The sequence below is a fragment of the Oncorhynchus mykiss genome, chromosome 27 (assembly GCF_057628025.1).
Source record: "Oncorhynchus mykiss isolate SJ-2025 chromosome 27, ASM5762802v1, whole genome shotgun sequence".
NCBI lineage: Eukaryota > Metazoa > Chordata > Actinopteri > Salmoniformes > Salmonidae > Oncorhynchus > Oncorhynchus mykiss.
In genome coordinates, this window is record NC_143048.1 from 20,643,323 (window position 1) to 20,668,626 (window position 25,304).

The 25,304-nt window shown below is 43.7% G+C and overlaps 2 protein-coding genes across 7 annotated transcripts in view; one reads left to right on the forward strand and one right to left on the reverse strand.

Moving 5' to 3' along the window:
* mnta (MAX network transcriptional repressor a) overlaps nt 1-21,446 on the forward strand; it is a 28,826-nt gene extending 7,380 nt beyond the window's left edge. For 2 of the 4 annotated variants that reach the window (XM_090223508.1, XM_021587866.3), the window contains 4 exons: nt 231-272; nt 835-946; nt 15,422-15,614; nt 18,267-21,446. In XM_090223508.1, coding sequence (XP_090079634.1) covers nt 231-272; nt 835-946; nt 15,422-15,614; nt 18,267-19,084 — 1,165 coding nt within the window. In that variant the 3' untranslated portion in view covers nt 19,085-21,446. Of the gene's footprint in view, nt 1-230; nt 273-834; nt 947-7,822; nt 8,483-15,421; nt 15,615-18,266 lie in introns of those variants that run through there. The other 2 variants (XM_021587867.3, XM_090223506.1) reach the window with 2 other exon arrangements.
* Nucleotides 21,447-21,551: 105 nt separating this feature from the next.
* LOC110507706 (septin-4) overlaps nt 21,552-25,304 on the reverse strand; it is a 28,681-nt gene continuing 24,928 nt past the window's right edge. For all 3 annotated transcript variants that reach the window (XM_036965599.2, XM_036965595.2, XM_036965593.2), the window contains one exon: nt 21,552-23,875. In XM_036965599.2, the coding sequence (XP_036821494.1) occupies nt 23,807-23,875 (69 nt within the window). In that variant the 3' untranslated portion in view covers nt 21,552-23,806. The remainder of the gene's footprint in view (nt 23,876-25,304) is intronic.

Genomic DNA, 25,304 nt, shown 5'->3' on the forward strand with positions numbered 1-25,304 from the left:
CTCTTGGATTATGTACTCTATAATGAGTGTCCTGATTGGTCAATTGAGCGGTAATCAGATCCAATTAGCTGCCTGTGCATATTATACAGTATATTGTTAAAGTAAAGTAACAGAGATGATGGAGTACTTTTATATTTGTTGGTTGATTTGATTCTTGTTCAGTGAGTCTCGTCGTCTTGCCCATTCTGGACACCCAATCTTATAATGTGCTCCGATCTGTGCTTTTACAGGGCAGGGACAAGAGAAGTACATAACAAGCTTGAGAAAAACAGGTGGGTGCATCTCTCTCCCATGGTCACCTTTTATTAAACAGTGGATTGAGCTCTTTGCACAGGGCAGTTTAAGGTTACGGTGAGATTAGGTGTACACTATTATTGCCCACGTCTTTTTCCAACCGACTTGCTTGCTTACTTCTCTGTCCTGTTCTAAGAAAAAAATGATACTCTCATTTATTCACTAATGTCTAATCTATAGATATGGCATTTGTCAGACAATAATTGGTCATATCTTGGACTTTTTTTAATGGCTTTCAATATTCTGATTGTACTTCCCTGTACTGTAGTAGTAGGGTTATAATGGCCAAAAACAGGACCAAGCAGAGGAGTTGTTGCCTTACCCCTGCCTGTATCCTTTAACACAGACGTTTTACCACGAAAACAGAAACCTGTTCAATATGTCTCATGTTAGTAGTAATTATTTATTAGCCCTAAATGGGAAATTGGTTTGCAACATTTATTTCTTTAAAGAAGCTGAATGTGTGAAATCAGACCTCATCCTCCCTCTCACTAAGACTTCTCTCTCTACCCTTCTTTCATCCCTCCATCCCTTACGCAGACGGGCTCACCTGAAGGAGTGCTTTGATACCCTGAAGAAAAACATCCCCAATGCAGATGAGAAGAAGACCTCTAACCTCAGTGTCCTGAGGAGCGCCCTCCGATATATACAGGTAAGCAAGCTAAAATAACTGCATGGTTGAGCAAAGGACTACGATGGAATTGAATTAGCTGTTGAATTAAGTGTAGATTTTCACTCTGCGTTTTCATCATCTGAATGTGTGGATTTTCCAGTTTTCTAATGTTACTTCTTTCCCTGTCAATGGAAGTAGAGTCAGTTTTGTGTCGTATCTCGTAGGCTTTGTTTGAAGAAAGTAGAGTGTAATGATTAGTGGTTTCGACTATTTCAGCCACACCCATTCTTGACAGGTGTATAAAATAGAGCACACAGCCATGCACTCTCCATAGACAAACATTGGCAGTAGAATGGCCGAACTGAAGAGCTCAGTGATTTTCAACGTGGCACCATCATAGGATGCCACCATTCCAACAAGTCAGTTTGTCAAATTTCTGCCCTACTAGAGCTGCCCCGGTCAACTGTAAGTGCTGTAATTGTGAAGTGGAAACGCCTAGGAGCAACAATGACTCAGCCCCGAAGTGGTAGGCCACACAAGCTCACAGAACGTGACCGTTGTCTCATTTACGCGTAAAAATCGCCTGTCCTCGGTTGCAACACTCACTACTGAGTTTCAAACTGCCTCTGGAAGCAACTGTAGCTTGGCTACTCCGGAACATTCACTGTCTTCTTGATAAGCAAATCCAGTGTAGATTTGGCTTTATGTTGTAAGTTATTGTCCTGCTGAAAAGTGAATTTCTCTCCCAGTGTCTGGTGTAAAGCAGGTTTTCCTCTAGTGCTTAGCTCCATTCTGTTACTTTTCATCTTGTAAAACTCCCCAGTCTTTGCTTATGTCAAGCATACACATACCATGAGGCAGTTGCTCATTGATCGGTTGTTGGCTTTGCATTTAGGCCAGGTTATTATTATTTTTACAGTATTACTTCAGTGCCTTTTACACACGTTATTCTGTATATTTGAGTTTTTTTCACGCTGTCATTTAGGTCATTATTTTGGAGTCACTACAATGTCGTTGATCCATCCTCCGTGGTCTCCCATCACAGCCATTGAACTCAGTAGCTGTTTTAAAATCACCAATGGCCTCATGGTGACATCCCTGAGCAGTTTCCTTCCTGTCCTGCAGCTCAGTTCAAAAGGACGACTGCATATTTGATGTGTCTGGGTGGTTTAATACATCAACCAAAGCATAATTATTAACTTAACCTTGATAAAGATATATTTAATGTCCTTGATTTTGGAATTAGATATTCGACAAGCCGGTGTCCACATACTGTTGGTCATGTAATGTGCCTTTTTTTATGTGTGTGAATACTTGAACAAATTTACCAAATTAAACCCATTTTTTGCATAATTCCTAGTGATATTTGTAACCTACTTTTATGTAATTTTTCTTTTTCAGGTACAAACTTTTTACACTAACTAACCCCCCCCCTGCCAACCGGGACAGTTTTGTCCCTGTTGCTGACCCTTGGTTCACTGTCTGGTGGTGTTGCTAGGTACCATCTGAGCATTGAACTTTTCTGTTGCTTCTTCATTGTCAAGTGAAGATTGCCTAGCCCTTTGTCTCCTGCTGATTGTGTGTGAACTACTGTATGCCTGATCCACCACTCCTACAGGTGGCGGCTTGTGTGGGAAAACTGCCTGGGACAAAATTGGTATAAACGGCAATTCATTTCAGATTAACTAAGATGATAACAATTCTTATTTGTTTTAGTGCCAGTAGGCTATTGGAGCTGCTTTGTATATCCTTAGCTCCTTGGTGTTCTTGGCAATGTCATTAGGTCTGGTCAGGTTAGTCCAGGTGAGGACTGGGGAGGAAAGGGAGTTTCTAGTCTCTAGCAGAAGGCTAAACTGTTTGGATATGCACTTCTGCCTGGGGTATAGACAGACCAGAGTCTCCAAAATGTACCAAGAGTTCATTAAAACCCCTTTGAAAAAGTATTAAAGCTCATTTTTTATATACACTTTTTATTTACATTATTTTTACGTGATTAAAACATTTTTAATAGACTTTTGTGGTTGAAAAGGAATGGCTGTAAGTGGTTCAATGATGTGTGATACAGGCAGGTAGCATATTGAAAGCTATGTGCGAGCAGGGGACTGGTGTACAAAGGTCTTGAACAAACCTAATTTAACTCTGGAGTGATGTGATGGAGTTCCTGTTGCTATGTTCGCTGTGTGTGTGCTTGTTCAAAATATATGCAGTACCAGTCAGAAATTTGGACACACCTACTCATTCAAGGGTTTTCTTTATTTGTAATAGTTTCTACATTGTAGAATAATGGTGAAGACATCAAAACTATGAAATAACACATGGAATCATGCACCAAAAAAGTGTTACACAAATCAAAATATATTTTAGATTCTTCAAAGCAGCCAGGCTTTGCCTTGATGACAGCTTTGCACATGCTTGGCATTCTCTCAACCAGCTTCACCTGGAATGCTTTTCCAACAGTCTTGAAGGATTTCCCACATGCTGAGCACTTGTTGGCTGCTTTTCCTTCACTCTGTGGTCAAACTCATCCCAAAGCATCTCATTTGGGTTGAGGTCTGGTGATGGTGGAGTCCAGGTCATCTGATGCAGCACTCCATCACTCTCCTTTTTGGTCAAATAGCCCTTACACAGCCTGGAGGTGTAATGTGTCATTGTCCTGTTAAAAAAACAAATGGTAGTCCCACTAAGTGCAAACCAGATGGCATGGTGTATCGCTGCAGACCGCTGTGATAGCCATGCTGGTTAAGTGTGCCTTGAATTCTAAATCAATCAGACAGGGTCACCAGCAAAGCACCATCACACCACGACCTCATGCTTCACGGTGGGAACCACACGTGCAGGAGATCATCCATTCACCTGCTCCGCGTCTCACAAAGACACGGCGGTTGGAACCGAAAAATCTCATTTGTACTTGTCAGACCAAAGGACAGATTTCCACCAGTCTAATGTCCTTTGCTTGTGTTTCTTGCCCCAAGCAAGTCTCTTTTTATCATTAGTGTCCTTTAGTAGTGGTTTCTTTGCAGCAATTTGACATTGAAGGCCTGATTCATGCAGTCTCCTCTGAACAGTTGATGTTGAGATGTGTCTGTTACTTGAACTCTGCAGCACAAATAAATGCTACAATCTGAATTTGGTAACTCTAATGAACTTATCCTCTGCAGCAGAGGTAACTCTGGGTCTTCCTTTCCTGTTGTGGAAAGCGCTTGATGGGTTTTGCGACTGCACTTGAAGAAACTTTCAAAGTTCTTAATTTTCCGCACTGACTGACCTTCATGTCTTAAAGTAATGGTGGACTGTCGTTTGTCTTTGCTTATTTGAGTTGTTCCTGCCATAATATGGACTTGGCCCTATTTGGTAAAATACCATCTTCTGTATACCACCCCTACCTTGATTGGCTCAAATGCATTAAGAAGCATAGAAATTCCACAAATTAACAAGGCACACCTGTTTTAATTTAAATGCATTCCAGATGACTACCTCATGAAGCTGGTTGAGAGAATGCCAAGAGTGTGCAAAGCTTTCATCAAGGTAAAGGGTGTCTACATTGAAGAATCTCAAATATAAAATATTAACTCAGCAAAAAAAGAAATGTCCTTTTTTTCAGGACTCTGTCTTTCAAAGATAATTCGTAAAAATCCAAATAACTTCACAGATCTTCATTGTAAAGGGTTTAAACATGGTTTCACATGCTTCATTAATGAACATGCACCTGTGGAACGGTCGTTAAGACACTAACAGCTTAGATGGTAGACAATGAAGGTCACAGTTATGAAAACTTAGGACACTAAAGAGGCCTTTCTACTGACTCTGAAAAACACAAAAAGAAAGATGCCCAGGGTCCCTGCTCATCTGCATGAATGTGCCTTAGGCATGCTGCAAGGAGACATGAGGACTGCAGATGTGGCCAGGGCAATAAATTGCAATGTCTGTACTGTGAGACGCCTAAGACAGCACTACAGGGAGACCGGATGAACAGCTGATCATCCTCACAGTGGCAGACAACGTGTAACAACACCTGCACAGGATCGGTACATCTGAACATCACACCTGCGGGACCGGTACAGGATGGCAACAACAACTGCCCGAGTTACACCAGGAAAGCACAATCCTTCCATCAGTGCTCAGACTGTCCGCAGTAGGCTGAGAGAGGCTGGACTGAGGGCTTGTAGGCCTGTTGTAAGGCAGGTCCTCACCAGACATCACCAGCAACAACGTCGCCTATGGGCACAAACCCACCGTCGCTGGACCAGACAGGACTGGCAAAAAGTGCTCTTCTCTGACGAGTCGCGTTTTTGTCTCACCAGGGGTGATGGTCGGATACGTGTTTTATCGTCGAAGGAACAAGCGTTACACCGAGGCCTGTACTCTGGAGGGGGATCGAGGTGGAGGATCCGTTATGGTCTGGGGCGGTGTGTCACAGCATCATCGGACTGAGCTTGTTGTCATTGCAGGCAATCTCAACGCTGTGCATTACAGGGAAGACATCCTCCTCCCTCATGTGGTATCCTTCCTGCAGGTTCATCCTGACATGACCCTCCAGCATGACAATGCCACCAGACACACTGCTTGTTTTGTGTGTGATTTCCTGCAAGACAGGAATGTCAGCGTTCTGCCATGGCCAGCAAAGAGCCCGGATCTCAATCACATTGAGCACGTCGGGGACCTGTTGGATCAGAGGGTGAGGACTAGGGCCATTCTCCCCAGTAATGTCTGGGAACTTGCAGTTGCCTTGGTGGAAGAGTGGGGTAACATCTCACAGCAAGAACTGGCAAATGTGTTGCAGTCCATGAGGAGGAGATGCACTGCAGTAATTAATGCAGCTGGTGGCCACACCAGATACTGACTGTTACTTTTGATTTTTATTCTCCCCCCCTCCTTTGTTCAGGGACACATTATTCCATTTCTCTTAGTCATATGTCTCAAATCGATCAATTTTATTGGTCACATACACGCGGTTAGCAGATGTTAATGTGAGTGTAGCGAAATGCTTGTACTTCTAGTTCTGACTGTGCAGTAATATTCCACAACTACCTTATACACACAAGTGTAAAGGAATTAATATGTATATATGGATGAGCGATGGCTGTGCGGCGTAGGCAAGATGCAGTAGGTGGTATAGAGTACAGTATATACATATGAGATGAGTAGCAGCCACTCAATGTTAGTGATGGCTGTTTACCAGTCTGATGGCCTTGAGATTGAAAAACAGCTTCTGTCTCTCGGTCCCATCTTTGATGCACCTGTACTGACCTCGCCTTCTGGATGATAGCGGGGTGAACATGCAGTGGCTCGGGTGGTTGTTGTCCTTGATGATCTTTTTGGCCTTCCTGTGACATCAGGTGCTGTAGGTGTCCTGGAGGGCAGGTAGTTTGCCCCCGGTGATGCGTTGTGCAGACCTCACTACCCTCTGGAGAGCCTTACGGTTGTGGGCGGAACAGTTGCGGTACCAAGCGGTGATACAGCCCGACAGGATGCTCTCAATTGTGCATCTGTAAAAGTTTGAGGGTTTTAAGTGTTAAGCCACATTTCTTTAGCCTCCTGAGGTTGTTGAGGCTCTGTTGCGCCGCCTTCACCACGCTGTCGGTGTGGAGGACCATTTCAGTTTGTCCGTGATGTGTACGCCGAGAAACTTAACTTTCCACCTTCTCCACTACTGTCCCATCGATGTGGATAGGGGGGTGCTCCCTTTGCTGTTTCCTGAAGTCCACTATCATCTCCTTTGTTTTGTTGATGTTGAGTGTGAGGTTATTTTCCTTTGCACAGGGTGGAACTTGTCTGTGGAACTTGTTCAGTTTGTTTCCATTGTTGAATCTTATGTTCATACAAATATTTACACGTTAAATTAAATGCAGTTGACAGAGGACGTTTTTCTTTTTTTTTTTTGAGTTTATTTGGATTTAACACTTTTTTTTGGTTACTACATGATTCCATATGTGTGATTTTCATACTTTTGATGTCTTCACTATTATTCTACAATTTTAGAATATAGTAAAAATAAAGAAAAACCATATGAGTAGGTGTGTCCAAACTTTTGACTGGTACTGTACACACACACACACACACCCCTATCCTCTGCTGGTGAGAATCTGATCCTGTGTGTGACAGCAGTGGGGTTTTACTCCCTGGGAGGCAGGGTTAGGAGCGCGGGAAACTAGGGCAGTGTGGGTCCACAGAACTCATGTCACCCAATCTCCCCCCTCCCCCTGCCTCCCTCTCTAGTGTGTCGTGCTCGACTAGCAGACTGACCCAGCACCCCCACCCCTTCTCGACAGCCAAGCTGGATTTAGGGTGTATTTAAAGCACATGTACCGGCCGGGAAACAAACAACTACAGACATTTTCCACTCGTGATGTATTTGCACTGCAGGGCAGTCTCCATTTTTAGCCGTAGGAATTTAGCTTGAGCTTATTTAGTGAAGAGGGAAGTCAGAATTTAGTTTTTTTGGATGGGGGAGATTGAGTTTATTTCCAGCTTAAATATTGAATGTTTGCTGGACCGAAATACTGGTTAAAATTTTTGAATTACTTGAATTACTTTTGAAGTTATAAGTATGTGACACAGGCCAAAATGTGTGTAGTTGCTTCATGTTTCCAGTGCTATAACACACCCACATTCTCTGGTCTTCCCTTTATTCATCAGTTTACTGTAAGTGGCTCCTTCTCAGTACTCATATCTATGGACGTCAGACTGAGACCAGGGTTTCCTGATAGACGAGCTGAGTACACACACTAACCTATTGCGGGCCTCTCTTCTTGGTAACAGTTGAGTTGTAGAAGTCGTGCTGAGTCACGCAGTTCTCTTCCCTAATTGTTATTGGTTGAGCTCCAATAGTGGTGGGTTGGGGGAGAGCGAGGGAGGGGTGAGAAGAAAAGGAGATGGAGAGGTGTTTAAAAGTGCAGCGTGTGATCGCTGTCGTTCAGACATGGACAGTACGGTACAGGACACGATTCCCGACTGCACGCACCTCTCTCCCCGCATGCTCCTTCCTGATCCCCTCTCTTCAACCTTTTTTGTTATTTAGGCTAGGGGCAGCATAGCGGCGGTATAGTCTGCTAATGTGACCAATGAGGGACCAGACCAGAGAGGTTGAATAAGAGGATTTGGGCAAAGGATTACTTTTAATTTGATTCATCTTTGGGCAGTGATGCTGGCAGCCCTGTGTGTCTGTCACCTTTGTTGAACAACATGGCCTCCTGGGTAGGAGTGCTGATCTAGGATCAGTTTAGCCTTTTGGATCATAATGAATGACTTATTTTGGTCAGAAGGGACTTGATCCTGGATCAGCACTCCTACTAGGATACACTTTATGAATACAGACTCTTATCTTCAGGCCGGGTGTCTTATCAGAGCATGTCTCTTGTTTTGCACTGAGGTTAGTGTCACTGTGAGGCTACTTCTCGCCAACAGCCACTCTGCTGAGAAGTCAAGTCACACTTCTGTTTAATTTCTTCCTCCTTTCATAGAAGTGACTGAGAGTGAGTAAGCTAGCAAGACCAAACCGAACGAGGAACTTGAATATAACGCTGCCTGCCTGCATCACGTGTTAGAGGGATTCTTGTGGTATCTAAACCAACACTGGTGTGTAATGTTTCAAAGATTCTGCTGCTTGCAAGCATTACTTCCGTATGCTTCACGGTTTGATGTTTTTCTCAATACTTTATCCTACAGTAGTTTGTTGTCCTATGTGTTACGCTATATTTTTAGATTTTACGACTGTCTAACGTGGGATGTGTTTCTCTATCTGACCTCATTGCTGCTGTCGTGTGTGTGTGTGTGTGTGTGTGTGTGAGAGAGGGAGAGAGAGCGGCTTTGTACTCTCTGCTGCGCCATGGCTGGGACTCATAAACGCTAACGTGCTCAGCACTGGGGCTCCTCCCTCTTCTTTCATCCCTCCCTCCATCCTGCCTCACTCTGCTCACAGGGCCACATGAGCAGAGAGCACATGGCTAGCCAGAGCGATATGATGTCACCCCGTGATGGGCCCCCCTCTTCGCCCCGCCCACAGCTACAGCCACAGCTCAGTGCTAGAGCTAGCTAGCTCCTCTCCTGGAACTGCCTGGGAGGGAGGCTTAGCCACTAACTGAAGGGAGAGAGGGAGGGTGAAAAGGGAGGGAGGGGACACGCGTAAACACCAGGCTCGTTTTAACCAGCCTATTAGATTTCACTGGCGGCAGAACGACTGACGGAACCTGTTTGGGATGCAGAATAGCTGTGTGTTGGAGGGCAAGTGTGCTTTTCCATGTGGTGGGGAAGCTGCTCATGTCTGCTACAAATCATATATTTATAAATGTAATACAAAGTAATTGATTTAGCAAATATGTTTTAAAGAGTAGCTCATGTTTTGAGTTCGTCACAGGCAGAGATTTTAACCTAGTTAAAATCCAATTCTTTGACTCAATGATTTCAGTTGACATTTTTCTAATTCATTCAGTCTAAAGGAGAAATAACTGTTCTATTTAGAGGAAATCACAGGATTTGAAGTGTTAGTGTTTTATTTGTAAGGATTTACGTCATCAAAAGAAGTCTCTATAATACTGAAGTGGGTCACCTAGTTGGTCATTTCTGATTCTGAAAGACACGTCCTTTTAAAGCAGCACCAGATCCCAAGCTGGAATAGTGAACTATTACTTCCACTGGTCTGTCCTCATTGGGGTTTGTGTGTTTATTTGTTCCTTGGTCAGCTCCTATTCCATCTGTAAGTGGTTTAACACAGAGGGGAATTAACCCTGGCTGAACATTAATGCTATTTACTAGGACCTGGAGGAGCCTGGGAATGAACTCGGGGCACTTTGGAAATTCTTTGTTGGTGTTGATTTAGACTCCAATGAGGCTACTTGTTGAGGTAATGTAGGCAGGTACTCAAGGCAAACTTAGGTGTGTGTCCCAAATGACACCTTATTCCCTATATAGTACACTACTTTTGACCAGAGCTACTATGGGACCTGGTCAAAAGTATTCCCTGGTAGTCCTGTGTGGCTCAGTTGGTAGCAAGGTGCTTGCAATGCCAAGGGTCGCGGGTTCGATTTCCCCCTGGGGTCACCCATACGAAAATGTATGCACACATGACTAAGTCACTTTGGATAAAAGCGTCTTCTAAATGGCATATTCTATTAGTGCACCAAATAGGGAATAGAGGGCCATTTGGGACTGAGCATTCAGTATCTTCTGTTTGAAGCATTGTTATTGCAGTGTTGAAACCACATCTTGGTCAGGTCTGAGCCATCAATTTTCAAGAGCAACAGAATTGTTCTGCTCTTTTCAGTTTTATGAAAAGGTGCTGTTCCTTTACCCAAGCTGTCACAGCAATCTTACATGTTTTGTCATTTCCTCCAGCTCTGTCTGTATAAAGTACATTTTGACTCACAGGTTGCATATAACGGATGTTAGAGAAGTGTGTTTCCAGTTCAGTTCCACACAGCCGGTAATTACCACTCCATCCCCTGCCAACCGCTGAGGAGGTGAGAAGAGGGCACAGTTGCTGTCTGCAATGTTTGTATTGTTCATGGTGCTCTCATTCTAGCAAAGTACAGTGCCAGTCAAAGATTGATACAAATTTTGATAGTGGCCTTTCGTCCTCAGCAACTCTTCCTCATAGTGACTGACAACACTGCAGCAAGGTCTGGAACGCTACGACTGTATAACTCATTACATGGCAAGCATTCTCAAATTAGGCCACTTACCACCCAGTTTGAACACAGATGCACGCACACAGCGCTTGCGCACACACACCCTAAAGTAGGTATTTTCCACTAAAAAGCGACTCTTTTGTTGTTTTTGCCTAGAGCAACTTGAAGTTTTCTATTCCAACTTGGGATCTAGAGAGAAGACAACACACAGGTTTACGGTTACTGATGATCACAACAAACGCTAGTGAAAAGACCGTTGTCCCCCAGGCTAATTACCAAGCGGCGTGCACTGAAGGAGTAGTTTGTCTGCAATGTGGTTGGCTGCCTGCTGCTCACGCTATCTAGCTTAGGCTAGCCTAGCGCAATCTGTCTCCGCTGTTCTGCAAAAGTGATTCAGTGAGTACAGCCTGGCTGCTCCCTCCTCCCCCGCTACTCTCCCTCCCCCTCGGTCTCCTCTCTCTGCGGGGCCATGTGCTCAGCTCCCGCATTGCATGTCATGCCGCCTGAGCTGTGTTTATACACACACACACACACACACACACACACACACACACACACACACACGGCACAGTGAAACCTGCTCTACTTTCTTTCACAAAAACAGATCTAAACGAGGCCCCACTACTCCTCGAAGGAAGGGCGGGGGGAAGGGAGGGAGTCATGTTTGTCACGTGCGAATGAAACAAAAGCTAATTGTAACCTCATCTCCCTTTCTCCCCCTCTTCCCTCGTCGTAGTGTGGACTGCCTTGTCGTAGCTGCAGAGCTCTTTTTCAGTGTTTTTAAGGATGGTAGGGACTTAAGTGCTTTCGGAAAGTATTCAGACCCCTTCTCTCTCTCACACACACACAGTACCAGTTAAACGTTTGGACACCTACTCATTCCAGGGTTTTTCTTTGTTTTGACTATTTTCTACATTGTTCTACAACTATGAAATAACACATATGGAATCATGTAGTGACCAAAAATGGGTTAAACAAACAAGTAACAATATATTTGAGATTTTTCAAAGTTGCCACCCTCTGTCTTGATGATAGCGTTGCATACGCTTGGCATTGTCTCAACCAGCTTCACCTGGAATGTGTTTCCAACAGTCACCAGCAAAGCAACCACACACCATCATACCTCCTCCTCCATGCGTCACGGTGGGAAACACACATGCAGAGATCATCCATTCACCTACTCTGTGTCTCAAAGACACGGCGGTTGGAACCAAAAATCTCAAATTTGGACTCCTCATACCAAAGGACAAATTTCCACCGGTCTAATGTCCTTTGCTCGTGTTTCTTGGCCCAAGCAAGTCTTCCACATGCTGAGCACTTGTTGGCTGCTTTTCCTTCAGTCTGCGGCCCAACTCATCCCAAACCATCTCAATTGGTTTGAGTTTGGTTGATTGTGGAGGCCAGGTCATATGAGCTTTCTTGGTCAAATAGCCCTTACACAGCCTGGAGGTGTGTTGGGTCATTGTCCTGTTGAAAGGTACCAAAACAATTCTTCAGCATTGAAGGTCCCCAAGAACACACTGGCCTCCATTATTCTTAAATGGAAGAAGTTTACCAAGACTCTTCCTAGAGCTACTGGACTTGAACCCGATCAAACATCTCTGGGAAGACCTGACAATAGCTGTGCAGCAACGCTTCCCATCCAACCTGACAGAGCTTGAGAGGATCTGCAGAGAAGAATGGGAGAAACTCCCCATTTAAGGTGTGCCAAGTTTGTACCGTCATATCGAAATAGACTCTAGGCTGTAATCGCTGCCAAAGGTACTTCAATAGAGTACTGAGTAAAGGGCCTGAGTACTTATGTAAATGTGACATTTCATTTTTTTATTTTCTTTATACACTTGCAAAAATGTCTAATCCAGTTTTTTTTGCTTTTTCTTTATGGTCTATTGTGTGTAGATTGAGCGGGAAAACATATATTTTATCCATTTTAGAATAAGGCTGTAACTTTGTAAAAAAAAGTCTAAGTGGTCTGAATATTTTCCGAATGCACTGTAGTAGTAGGTGGATCAGTACAGGCTGATGCTGAAGAGGTGCGTCCATGCTTTCTCTGGTTTCTTGTCCTGTGTTCTGTAGTATCCATCTGCTGTTCTTGGCCTGTTTCAGGTACACTGTTCTTAGCTTGTCTCACCCTAGCTGTTGCTGTGTGTTCTCTGTTCTTGAATGGGGGCTGGGGCAGATATCCTTGCTTGTGTCGACTACGGTTCTAGGTGGTGGTGGTAGTGGTACATCTTGCCTTGCAGAGTGTTTTGACTTTCTCCAAGGACAGTATTGAACAGCCAAGTGCATACGAATGGCAACTACAGCTAGTATAGCAAGCAGATGGAGGTGTATCAATGGCTAGAAGCAGCTAGCTACTAGATCGTGTAGTGACAGGGGTGGGGCCATAGTGGGTGTTGGTGTTTGTAGAGCTTTGAGTAGTACATACAGCATCTTTCTCACGGGTGCTCACTGTCTCTCTGTCTGTATGAGTCATAGCACTAGGCCCAGAATTCCACCGTGTGTTCATGAGCATGCTTGCAAAAGACATGCCCCCACACTCGCATTCACATATGACTGTCTCCGTGTTACAGCATGGGCTTTATGACTGCATTCTTCAACCGTTTTTTAAAACTTTGTTATAGCATTGTTTATTTGGTCGCTGATGTATGTTTCTGATGCCTTTTTAATATTCTACCACTGTACAACTGACGCACTGGGACAATGTGCTGCTTATCACCTGACATGTTGCCATGGAAACAATGGCGGTTTTCAGCTGTTGCCGTGACAACAAAACGAGGGGGGCGGTCTGATTGGAGCAGAGTGCTGTCATTATTCATACAGTTATGTTGGTGGTGAAGACCACCCAGACCGGCTGGGGTCTGTCTAGGACCATAGGTGACTCACCACCAGCCAGTCAGGGGAGTCTGCAGCAGTACTCCTTCTACTGGACTGATAGAGCCTATAACAACACCAGACTGGCTGTCTTAATCGTTTTCACTCTACCCTAACATTTAAATCAAGACCGAATGAAAGATCTGGTCTTCTTTAGCTTTAGTCTGCACAACAGTCTCATCTCATTATATATTACACACACACACACATATCTCCTTTCTGCCTTCCAAGGTAAGGAGCAGTTCACACGTAGATTTAGACAGGTCATAGGGTTTGGGTTGTGTTTCAGTGTGAGGGCCCTGAGTTTGTGTGAGTGACAGCACAGCAGAGCATCTTATCTGATCCTGGTTGAAGACCCGCAATTGGCCTTACATCTGTTTATACTTACATACTGAAAAGCAAATGTACAAATGTATGTGTACCTAGTCTCTCACACAGCTACATTATACACAGATACAGGAAGTCCAGGTCTGTGAGCACACAGCTTTATGGCTCTGAGTCAGATGAGTCCAGCCTTGTTAGCCTTGTCGTGATTCTAGTCTTCTTAGTTTCGTCCCGATTGGCTAGTCGTGATTCCATGGTCTTCTGAACCTAGTCGATTGGGCAATACCCACTGGAGGAGGGGGAATGAAACTCAATGTCTTTGTCTCTCATAAAGTCAATGTAAAGGTTTCCTGTCCTGGCAGACTTCTTCCTAGTTGTTTTCTGTTTCCCAGGCAGCCTGACAGTATAATCTCTCTGTCCCGGCTGCGCTCCCTCCGTACAGACCTGCCCCGCCCACTACAGCCTGTTTTGTCAGGCCTTTGTCAGCTGACCAGGAAAAGATAAACTGGGTCAGAGAGCCACTGCCCAGCACCTCCCTCTTTCTGTACTCCTTCCCTCTATCCAGGTCTCTCTGTCTGTTCTTTCTTTCACACAGTCATGCTGCCTGCCCGGTCATGGTGTAGGTTAATGTCTGTTGCTTCTGCTCGTCCAGTCAAAGGAAGCAACAGACATGGAAATGGCTCTCCCAACACTTTATTTTAGACTGCTGTCAGTCCTATGAAATGGTCTTGATTAATGCTTCCAGAGTAGTAAATGAGTGTCCATGTGGTTTAGAAAGAACATTTTGTGGGGACTAGCAAGGTGAGCAAAGAGGATAATGGAAGGGACCCACATAAGGAGGCATACCCAAGCAGTCTCTAAGAGGATGTTGATGCTTGCGTCCAACAGTAGTACTACACTCCAAGTACTAGTTAGTGTTCCCAGAGGGGATTGTCCTTTGCTCCTCTGGAATCCTGCTCAGCCTACCGTGGAAGTGAAGTAGAGGCAGCAATGACCTTCTGAAGAAACATTATCTATCGGCTGTTGTAAACACTCAGGATGTGGCCGTGGTGTCGTTTTGACAGTAATGTAACATTTGACATGTTTCTGTACAGGGAGAGAGAAGGATCTCTTGGTCAGTGTGTGTGTGTGTATAGCCCTGTCGCTGTCTCAACATTGACGGATGAAGTAGAGACCATGGGGTCAGGAAATCGTGTTGGTGTTATTGTTGGTTGTGTGACGTACTGTCACAGATAAGGAAGTGACCAGCATAACGAATACACTAAGGGATTAGAAGAGAAATGTTTTGTACATGTGGTTCCGCGGATGTTGCTAAAACAACACAGGTCTGGATAGCAGCTTTTACTTTACATGAACGCAAATGGGGAGGTTTATGACATTGGTAGGTATGATTTTAATTATGACTAGGTAAACTCAATGTACACATTGAGGACCAATGACACCTGGGATAGAATCCAGCCAATATATTTAAATTTTTTAAACTAGGCAAGTCCGTTAAGAACAAAATCTTATTTACAATGACGGCCTATTACTGGTTCTATTGAAGAACTTGTGTGAAACTTCAGTTGAAAGTTTTATTATAGTCAAATTGCAGAATGCAGGCTCTCTCTGAAATATATTTGATTGCCCCATTTATAAATGGGTGTGTTCAAACTGTACTGAGCACTTTTCTCTCTCCCTCTGTGTCTTACAGACGTTGAAGCGCAAGGAGAAGGAGTACGAGCATGAGATGGAGAGACTGGCGCGGGAGAAAATCGCTACTCAGCAGCGATTGGCTGAGCTGAAGAACGAGCTGAGCCAATGGATGAATGTCATGGAGATAGACCGTGTTCTCAGACAGACGGTTCAACCAGAAGACGACCAGGCTTCTACCTCTACTGCCTCAGGTACGCTCAATCAATCGATTTAACCAAGCTATCAAATTAATTAAGAAAACCGTTTTGCTTATAAATAGATCTATGGACACACCGATCAAAATTGTTTGCATTGAACGAGAACCCTGATTCTCACCGACACAGGATGTGAATTCTGACACCACTTGAAGCTGGGATGTCCCTAGTATTTAATTTGCTCTTCCGACTGTCCAGAAACTCCTTGCTGAACCCTACATCTCAGCCACTAACAACACATATGCCTGGAATCCTTACATCATAGTGCAGCAGGAGAGAGGGGGTTTGTCGCAGTAGCGATCCGAGATCGATTTAGAGCCAGTAATCAAAAATAATTTTAAACAAATAGATTTCAAACAATTTTTGTCATATATGGACACGATTTTAATATGAGATGAAAGGAGAGTTTAGGAAGCCAAACTAGAGCTCTGTGAAGTTCACAGCGATGGGGGCAGACGTTTTGCTCGAGACCGTTAGAAAATATGTATTTTACAGTTAAGGTGAAATCTTATAGTTAGTATATTCTAATTATAAAAACGACTATTTGTAGAAAGCATAAGTCATTTCAAGCCTTATTCAAACATTTTTTTTGTTGAAATAGGAAGTAAACCCAGCAACAACAAAAAAAGTCCCTTTTTAAGGACCCTGTCTTTCAAAGATAATTCATAAAAATCCAAATAACTTCACAGATCTTTATTGTAAAGGGTTTAAACACGGTTTCCCATGCTTGTTCAATGAACCATAAACAATTAATGAACATGCACCTATGGAACGGTCGTTAAGACACTAACAGCTTACAGACGGTAGGCAATTAAGGTCAAGGTTATGAAAAGGATGCTAAAGAGGCCTTTCTACTGACTCTGATAAACACCAAAAGAAAGATTCCCAGGGTCCCTGCTCATCTGCGTGAATGTGCCTTAGGCATGCTGCAAGGAGGCATGAGGACTGCAGATGTGGCCAGGGCAATAAATTGCAATGTCCGTACTGTGAGATGCCTAAGACGGTGCTACAGGGAGACAGGACGCACAGCTGATCGTCCTCGCAGTGGCAGACCACGTGTAACAACACCTGTACAGGATCGGTACAGCCGAACATCACACCTGCGGGATAGGTATAGGATGGCAACAACAACTGCCCGAGTTACACCAGGAACGCACAATCCCTCCAACAGTGCTCAGACTGTCCGCAATAGGCTGAGAGAGGCTGGACTGAGGGCTTGTAGGCCTGTTGTAAAGGCAGGTCCTCACCAGACATCACCAGCAACAACATCGCCTATGGGCACAAACCCACCATCGCTGGACCAGACAGGACTGGCAAAAAGTGCTCTTCACTGACAAGGTGCGGTTTTATCTGATGGTCGGATTCGTGTTTATCATCAAAGGAATGAGCGTTACACTTGAAGCGGGATCGAAGTGGAGGGTCCGTCATGGTCTGGGGCAGTGCGTCACAGCGTCATCGGACTGCGCTTGTCATTGCAGGCAATCTCAACGCTATGCGTTACAGGGAAGACATCCTCCTCCCTCATATGGTACCCTTCCTGCAGGCTCATCCTGACATGACCCTCCAGCATGACAATGCCACCACGCACAGAATGAGCTGTATGGCTGATTTCCTGCAAGACAGGAATGTCAGTGTTCTGCCATGGCCAGTGAAGAGACCAGATCTCAATCCCATGTGAGCACGTCTGGGACGGGTGAGGACTAGGGCCATTCCCCCCAGAAATTTCCGGGAACTTGCAGGTGACTTGGTGGAAGAGTGGGGTAAAATCTCACAGCAAGACCTGGGAAATGTGCTGCAGCACTTAATGCAGCTGGTGGCCACCAGATACTGACTGTTACTTTTGATTTTGACCCCCCCCCTTTGTTCAGGGACACATTATTCAATTTCTGTTAGTCACATGTCTGTGGAACTTGTTCAGTTTGTCTGTTGAATCTTGTTATGTTCATACAAAATGTGTAAATATAAGTTTGCTGAAAATAAATCCTCTCACTGTCAACGGAGTTTATCTTTTTTTGCTGAGTTTTCATATTTGTACTTAAACTTCTTCAAAAGTGATTATACCTCCAGCAATTGTTTTTATAAATGACCAGAAAGGTGAGATTTGAACCTTTCTTGGAGTATGCAGCATTACTAGTTATTGTTTATGGCCCTCCTGATAAATAATTACCTTAAGGGATTATGTAGATCACATTTAACTGGTTTAAGATATAAGGGGGATCATAGCTATATAGTTCTATATTGGACCTTATAATTATAATCATTATAAATTGTATACCGTTTGAGGTTCTTGACAATTGCAATTAATTACTTGTAAAAAGTCCCTGAAAGTCCTTGAATTTGACTTGCCGGTGTCTGTATAAACCCTGTTTTAAAGGTTGTATAGTCCTAAACCTAGGTTGTTGTATAGGTGGAGTTATGGGCCAATTTGCACATATTCACTTTCATTCCTAAGTACACATGTAGAACTTCATGAAAATCCTTGTTGTTTTTGTTTCAAACCATTTTGAAATGTTGATCCCAATGTCACACTATTTATAGAAAGACCAAACGACACTAGTTCCTACACAGTGTTTTAAGAATGTACAAAGCGGTCATATCTGTGACGTTATCAAGCGTAAAGTTAATGTGTTCTTTCTGTCTGTCACACAGAGGGTGAAGACATCATGGATGACGACATGGATGAGGAGAATGTTCCGGCAGCCTTACCCACCGTGCCTCAACAAGCCATGCAACCCGAGTTGTACAAGACTGTGACCACCACTCCCATAACCCCCACCACCTCCATCCTCACCCAACACATCTCCAGCCAACACAAGGCCCAAACGTACCCCCACCCGCTGTCACCCCTGGCTGTCTCAGCTACATTCTCCACCCCAGCATCCAACATCACCACCACCACCCCTATCCAGGCACTCCTATCGCCTCACACACACATCGTAACCTCCCCTAGCACCCTCTTCCCGGCTCACACACACATGGTGACTGCCCACGCTCATACTCACATGGTAAAGGCCCCCAGCCTCCAGCCCACAGTCATTGCCCACGCCTCGGCTTCCCACGCCTCTGTCATCCAGGCCGTCAACCACGTCATCCAGGCTTCATCTGGAGGAGCCAAGCACATCACCCATCTAGCTCCCTCCTCCTCAGCCCCCATGCAGCTGGCCCCAGGGCACCACCACCAGCCCATCGGAGACATCTCCATCCACCCTGTTACCCACCTGGGCCAGCACCATCTACCCACCATCTACCCCCAGTCCGTGGCTGTCACCCAGCCAGCCATGGTGGGCCACATCACCCATACTCTCGCCCAGGTCAATGGTACTGCCCCCAGCCAGAGCACAACCACCATCATGGGAAAGCAGACGGCAGTTGGTGCCCAGGTGGTGACACATCACCAACAGCTGCTGAACCCTGTAACTATGGTGACCTTGCCTTCATTCCCCGTTAGCACTCTGAAGCTAGCCTGATCTCTGAACCAGGCCAGAGCCATCCTGAAGCTAGCCTGAGAACCAAGCTACATGAACAGGCCACACCCACCCTGAGGTGGCCAGAGTCAGGCTGAAGTCGGAGACAGACCTCCAGATCTGGAGACCATCGGCCTCAGAGCAGACCAGCCGGACAGGAACCAGCCCAGACTCCGAGCCCAGGGCGACTGAAGCAGGCCCAGAGTGAGGCAGGCACCAGGACTACTGTACTGACAAACAAATGTAAAAGCCTTCATACTGGACGCAAATCCTCATATTCACTGATGATTCTCAAACTGCATTATTAACTAACCTGATGCATTACAGCTGTCAATAAGAAGTAACTCAGAACATTCCCAAAAGAAACTATAAAAATGTAATTTTTTTAAAACATATATCTTTATAATGGTTATGAGAGGTGAAAGACAGCCTATGTTGCTGCTGTTGGGCTGAGTATGATGTCCAGGATGGTAATGTTGATAGAGTGTGATATTGTATAGGATGCAGTGGAGAGAATCACATGGAGACATTCTCTGTCTGGCCCTCCTCTGTGTTCATATCTACAGTAGCTAATAGTGCGAGACATCCAATGTCCAAGGCAGACAGACCTGCGTATTTTCATTCAGGACCGGTTTTTATATTTCTGGTACAGGGTCACGTATTCCACAGCCAAGAGTATTTACAAACCACACTGCTAATGACTGTGGTGGTGACACTATTTGCTATTATGAAAGCACCAAGGTTTTAGATTTAACCTACCAGAGTCTACCAGAGTCTACCAGAGGCCAGGGCCTGTATTCACAAATCACCTGAATAGTTGTGCTGATCTAGGATCTGCCCGTATAATCTCATTCATTATGATTTTAGTCTAAACTGATACTAGATAAGCACTCCTACTCTGAGGCACTTTGTGGATACGGGCCTTGATGTGACCAGAAGGCAAAGCATCCAATTTCAGACCGCTGAATCGGGGTCAGAGAGACTGGCTCTCTGGCTGTGTGATTGGTAGGTGTTGGCACGTCAGCGTCAGCATGGGATCAGTGTGTGTGTGTGTGTGTGTGTGTGTGCGCGCGCGCTAACAACTAAGCGCCATAAAGGAGCACATTGAGGACATAATTGCTGGGACCTCCCCTTCCCACTACCCAGGCACATGGCTGTGAAGTGAAACCTAAAACACGGCCTGGCCGTTCTTCTCCCACTGCAGCGCTGTCATATTACTGCATGTCCACAGGCTTCCCCTGCTGGTGGTAAACCACAACGGCATGTAAAATGGTCATTGAGTGTACTAGTTTGTAATAACATATATTGTGTGTGTGTGGCCCAAGCAGGAATCAAACCCAAATGCTGGCATTACCAGTTCCCCCATGCACATCTGAAGCAGGTGATGTAAGTATAACTGTGAGGACTTTTCACAAAACTGAACAACCACTCAGTTTAGCACAGGAGTAAAACTACAATACTCAAGTGGCTACATATTACCACGATTTATATATATTTTTTACTAATGGCAGAGCAGGAGCCATAGCAGGCACAATCACTGTAAATTGTTCCTGGAGTATCTATGTATGTGTAATAAAGTAGCTATATAGTGAGGCATATCTTGTTTGTGTTGCAGCAGTGATCTTGTTTAACTAAGGCCTTCGGCAGTGTCACGGTAGACCATTGAAGTGAATGTGGCAGTTTGGGGTTAAACGGCATGGTCAGGCAGTCACCTACGCCATTTTATCCTCTTTTTCCACCAACCATATGAATTATCTGGTATATCAATTCTTATCTAGATTCTCGTGTTGGCCGTCCACTGCACTATTACACGTAGCTGAGATTCAACTTTTAACTTCTAGCACTTTGATATGCTACTTAATAACCCCAATTAAAGCAAAACTGGTTTACAACTGTACATAGCACTCGCAAAGACAGCACGTGACTGTGTTCCTCTTCACTTAATCTGAATGGTTTTGTCTTTGGGAGGAAGAATGGACATGGTAGTCATAACATTTAAAAATATGTATTTGATCAATCTTTGTGTGGAATGGAACAGTATGTATGTATGTACACATTCAATAATGGTTTTAGTGTATTTTAAAGATTTGCCTGTTTTTGCATGTAGATTGGTGATTTTGGTTCATATGTAGATTTTTATGCCAGCTGTTTTCTGAGACCATGTACAGTACTGTATACTGCGGGAGAGCTTTCAGAGCCCTTTCCACAAAGTTTGTTTTCCCTATGGAGAAAGTGGAAGTTCTATATTGCCTGTACATTTTGGGCTGCGTTTAGATTTAATTGTCCATTATGTAAAAAGAGAAATCATTTAAATGCATAAGTGGAAAATGCTTAAGATACTTAATAAATCTTATTACATTTATAACTTCTTGCTTTGGTCAATTTATTTGATCTACATTTTTAGGGTGTGTGTAGGCTCGCTTAGCAAGACTCTATCGCAATACAAAGTAGGAGTAGTAGAAAATGGCTAGAATGGAGAGACGAGATGTTACTTCCTTTATTGTATTACAATTCATTGCATCCTTTCTCTTCCTCAATGACTTTATAAAGTGCTGGATTCAATCCGAGCGAGCTTTGTCCACAATGCACTTTTTCAGAGCCCACATTCACGGTAAACGCTGCATATGTTGGCTCAATGGGAAAGTGCGTTTATTGGAGCGTTGCCAATCTGTGCTCAGATTGAATCCTGACAAGTTATTTATTACATAAATGTATTCAGAAAAAGTAGTATGACAACATTCGTATTTCCTACTTTTGTTCTAGTGTGATTTTGGACTGGGTCTGTAGGTGAATCTAAGCTTTTGATGGATCAGAATAGAACAGGTCAATTGAACAATGTTGCTTACAATGTGAAATAAAAATATTTTATTCTGATTATTTCAAATCAATTTCTGGCACTCATACTAATAATCCAAACAAATGTATATTTTTGTCTCATGACTTGTTCCTTGTGAATGAACTGACATTTACACCTGAGGAAAATAAATACATATGCACAACTATTCATCTTCTTCATGAAAAAAAAAAAGTGTTAAGTCAAAATTCTTGGGAGGAAACACCTAAATGATAAGTAATTATAATTTATCTTGTGTTGAGTGCATAATATCTACAATAATAAAATCATCCACTCATACATATCTACTTAATGTACTTCAAAATAGAGGGTGCATACTTACTGTCCACAAACATAATCAAGAAAAATATCACCCATGAATGAAGGCCTGCTACATCAGGCTATAACAGACACTATACCCACAAACAACCTTACTGAAGTGACCCTGTCATTCTCTAGCCCCCTGACCTCTGGCAGAATAAGGGCCTTGTCCTGTCTGCTTGGCTGGCAAAGTTAGCTCAAGGCTTCTATTTTCTCCTCTTGGGTCATGTTCAGTGAAAAAAAATATTAAATGGGGAGTTAATGCTGGAACTTGTCCATTTGAGCCAGGATTTAGTCAGATCGCAGGTTTTGCACTGCGGCTTTTAAAAGGCAATGTTCTCTGCGTTTGCAGAGATCCCATCACGTATGTCAGCTTAATCTGAAATTGCCTTTAAAAGTCGCAACGTCTATACTCGGATTGTATCCCAGTCTAAGAACTCATTTTCGCTGCAAAATGTTTTACTACGACCTGAGGACGAACCTGCATGTCAACAATATTCCAGCAAACTCAAACTATCATTACAGATATCAGAACTGTAAGTAGTGGGTTTCCTTTTTAAGTAAAATACAAGAATGAACAACCCATGGTTGAGCATGCTGGAATTGGGAGAGTGAAGGACATTAGTTAGCCCTATTAACATACATGTCAAAAAAACACCCAACAGTACTTCAGTAACATTTGTTGAAATTAAAAATAAAAATGGTGAAAAAATTACTCATTCCACGCTATTCTGTGTAGCAATGCAAACAAAAGCAATAACAAGTGATAGATGCAACCCCGTAACAAAAACATTTACAAATGTAACATTGTAGTAAAAAAAGTATCACATTTTATCTGTATGACCATCTATAGTATTGACCTTTAACAAAAATGCTCTTGGGAAAAAATTGTGCATGACAAAAAAATGTATTTGGGCAGGCCAACCTCCTTCCCAACAGACCTTGTCTAGGGTGGTTAAGACCACACAACTACATTTGTTATGAGATAGACTTTCAAACACCTAGCAGAGGGACAGGACAACACATTCCCTACAGTCTACCCCTTAACCAATGTCAGGGTTAGAGTTCACTAAGGAGAAACATCAATGAACATTGAAGTGTTAACTTTTTGCCTTCCAGTTCATTGCTATCTTGAGAAGACCACAGGTAAACTATGAGTGGAAAGAGGGCAGGCAGGACCCGGCCGTAACCCTTTAAGGACAAGCAGGTGGTTAGGTCGGTGCTGTCCGGCCCGGTGTTGTGCTCCAGCAATGGCACTCGAAAGGAGTGCCCGTTGTTACTGTTAGAGTTTCCACAACAGGTGTGGAGACACAGGACTTCCATGTTGTTGGAAGAGAAGGCAAATTCTCTCCACGCCACCTCCCGTCTGTGAATACCTCATGCCTGGTTGTGGATCAGTCTCTGATAGTGAGGGTTATTGACTAAATGAGGAGTGGTGGCTGTTGGGGTTGGATGAGCTGGAGTTGACAATGTTTGGACTAGAGTAGAGTGGTACTAGAGGTGCCCACCCTAGTAGTGGAAAGAGGGGGCCTGCATTTACAGAGGGGCAGTGGTTCTAGTAGTAGCCTGGGTTAATAGGCCTCCTTCTGCGTGTGCATTTGTTCCTGGATCTTTGTGAGCATCTCTTGCATTCGCCGCAACTGTGGAGAAAAGAGACAAGAGGCCGCTGTCAGTCAAACACCTGGGACATGAAGCAAAACACAAAAACACAGAATGAAGTAGGGACTGGGGAGATGCTCACAGGCTTTAGGAACTCTCATACCAATAACCAAGCGCTATCCAATCACAACAAAGCCAGCTATGTGACAACAGATAAATAGGATTCCCCATACCAGTCTACTCTCACCAGACTATCAGATTATTAAGTCATATTGATGGATTCCGATAATGCTAAACACTACTTCTGCATTTGCAGAGATCTGACACAGATCTGATTGTCTCAGAACAGTACACATGCGGAAGTAGTGATTGTCTACATTTCATGACTGCAATGTAGGTGGCCTGGAACGCAACCACTACTAGCACTGCTGGCTTAGTTGTGAATTGGATAGGGCTTGGTTATTGGTGCAGTCTGCATGACTGCACCAATAACCAAGCCCTATCCAATTCACAACTAAGCCAGCAGTGCTGACAGACAACCGATCGATACCATTTGCCACCCCAGTCTATTCTGACTTTAGACCATGTGACCTGATGATGATGACGGATGCGTGTGTGTTCAGTCATGTATACAGTTGTAGTCTAATGAGTGAAAGACAGGCTGAAGGTGGCCTGGAACATGACCATTACTTCTACATCACTGCACCAATGACCATATCCAATGAATAACAAGCCAGCAGAGGACAACTGATTGATACAATTTGCCACCCCATTCTACTACTGTCTGGAGACCATGTGGCTGAGGCTGGTGACTGTGTGTGTGTTCAGTCATAATAGTAAATAATAATAGTATTTCTGCAAGTGCCATATCTTTCACACTTATACGTCATATCACAGTATTGAATTATTAGGCTCTGTGTGTAGCAATTACAGAAATTAATGTGTATACCTGTATACACATTAATAGCATCCCCCCAATCCCACAAACATATCAAAATAGGATGAAATTAAGGTGACAGTTTTGTGTTTCCAACGTTTTAATAATGGGAAGGGTTACATACCAAAAATGAGGAAATAGCAGAAAATAATGTATTATGTTTTTAATGGCTCATGTCATTCAGGGGGGGACCTAGCTTGAGATGCACAAGCTTAACTTTATTTTTGAGTAAATTATGTATTGATATCAATGGAAGATCTGCGCCAAAACTCAAGCTGCACAAGTGGGTTTCAGGGTAGGCTTCATGCATCAGATTCAAACCTCAGGTGAGGGTATTTTTGTTAAAGTATTGTTAAGGTTCTTTAAAGTCATCAGCTTTTAATCAGAAAATATATACAGTACCCGTCAAAAGTTTGGACACACCTACTCATTCAAGGGGTTTTCTTTATTTGTACTATTTTCTACATTTTAGAATAATAGTGAAGACATCAAAACCATTAAATAAAACATATGGAATCATGTAGTAACCAAAA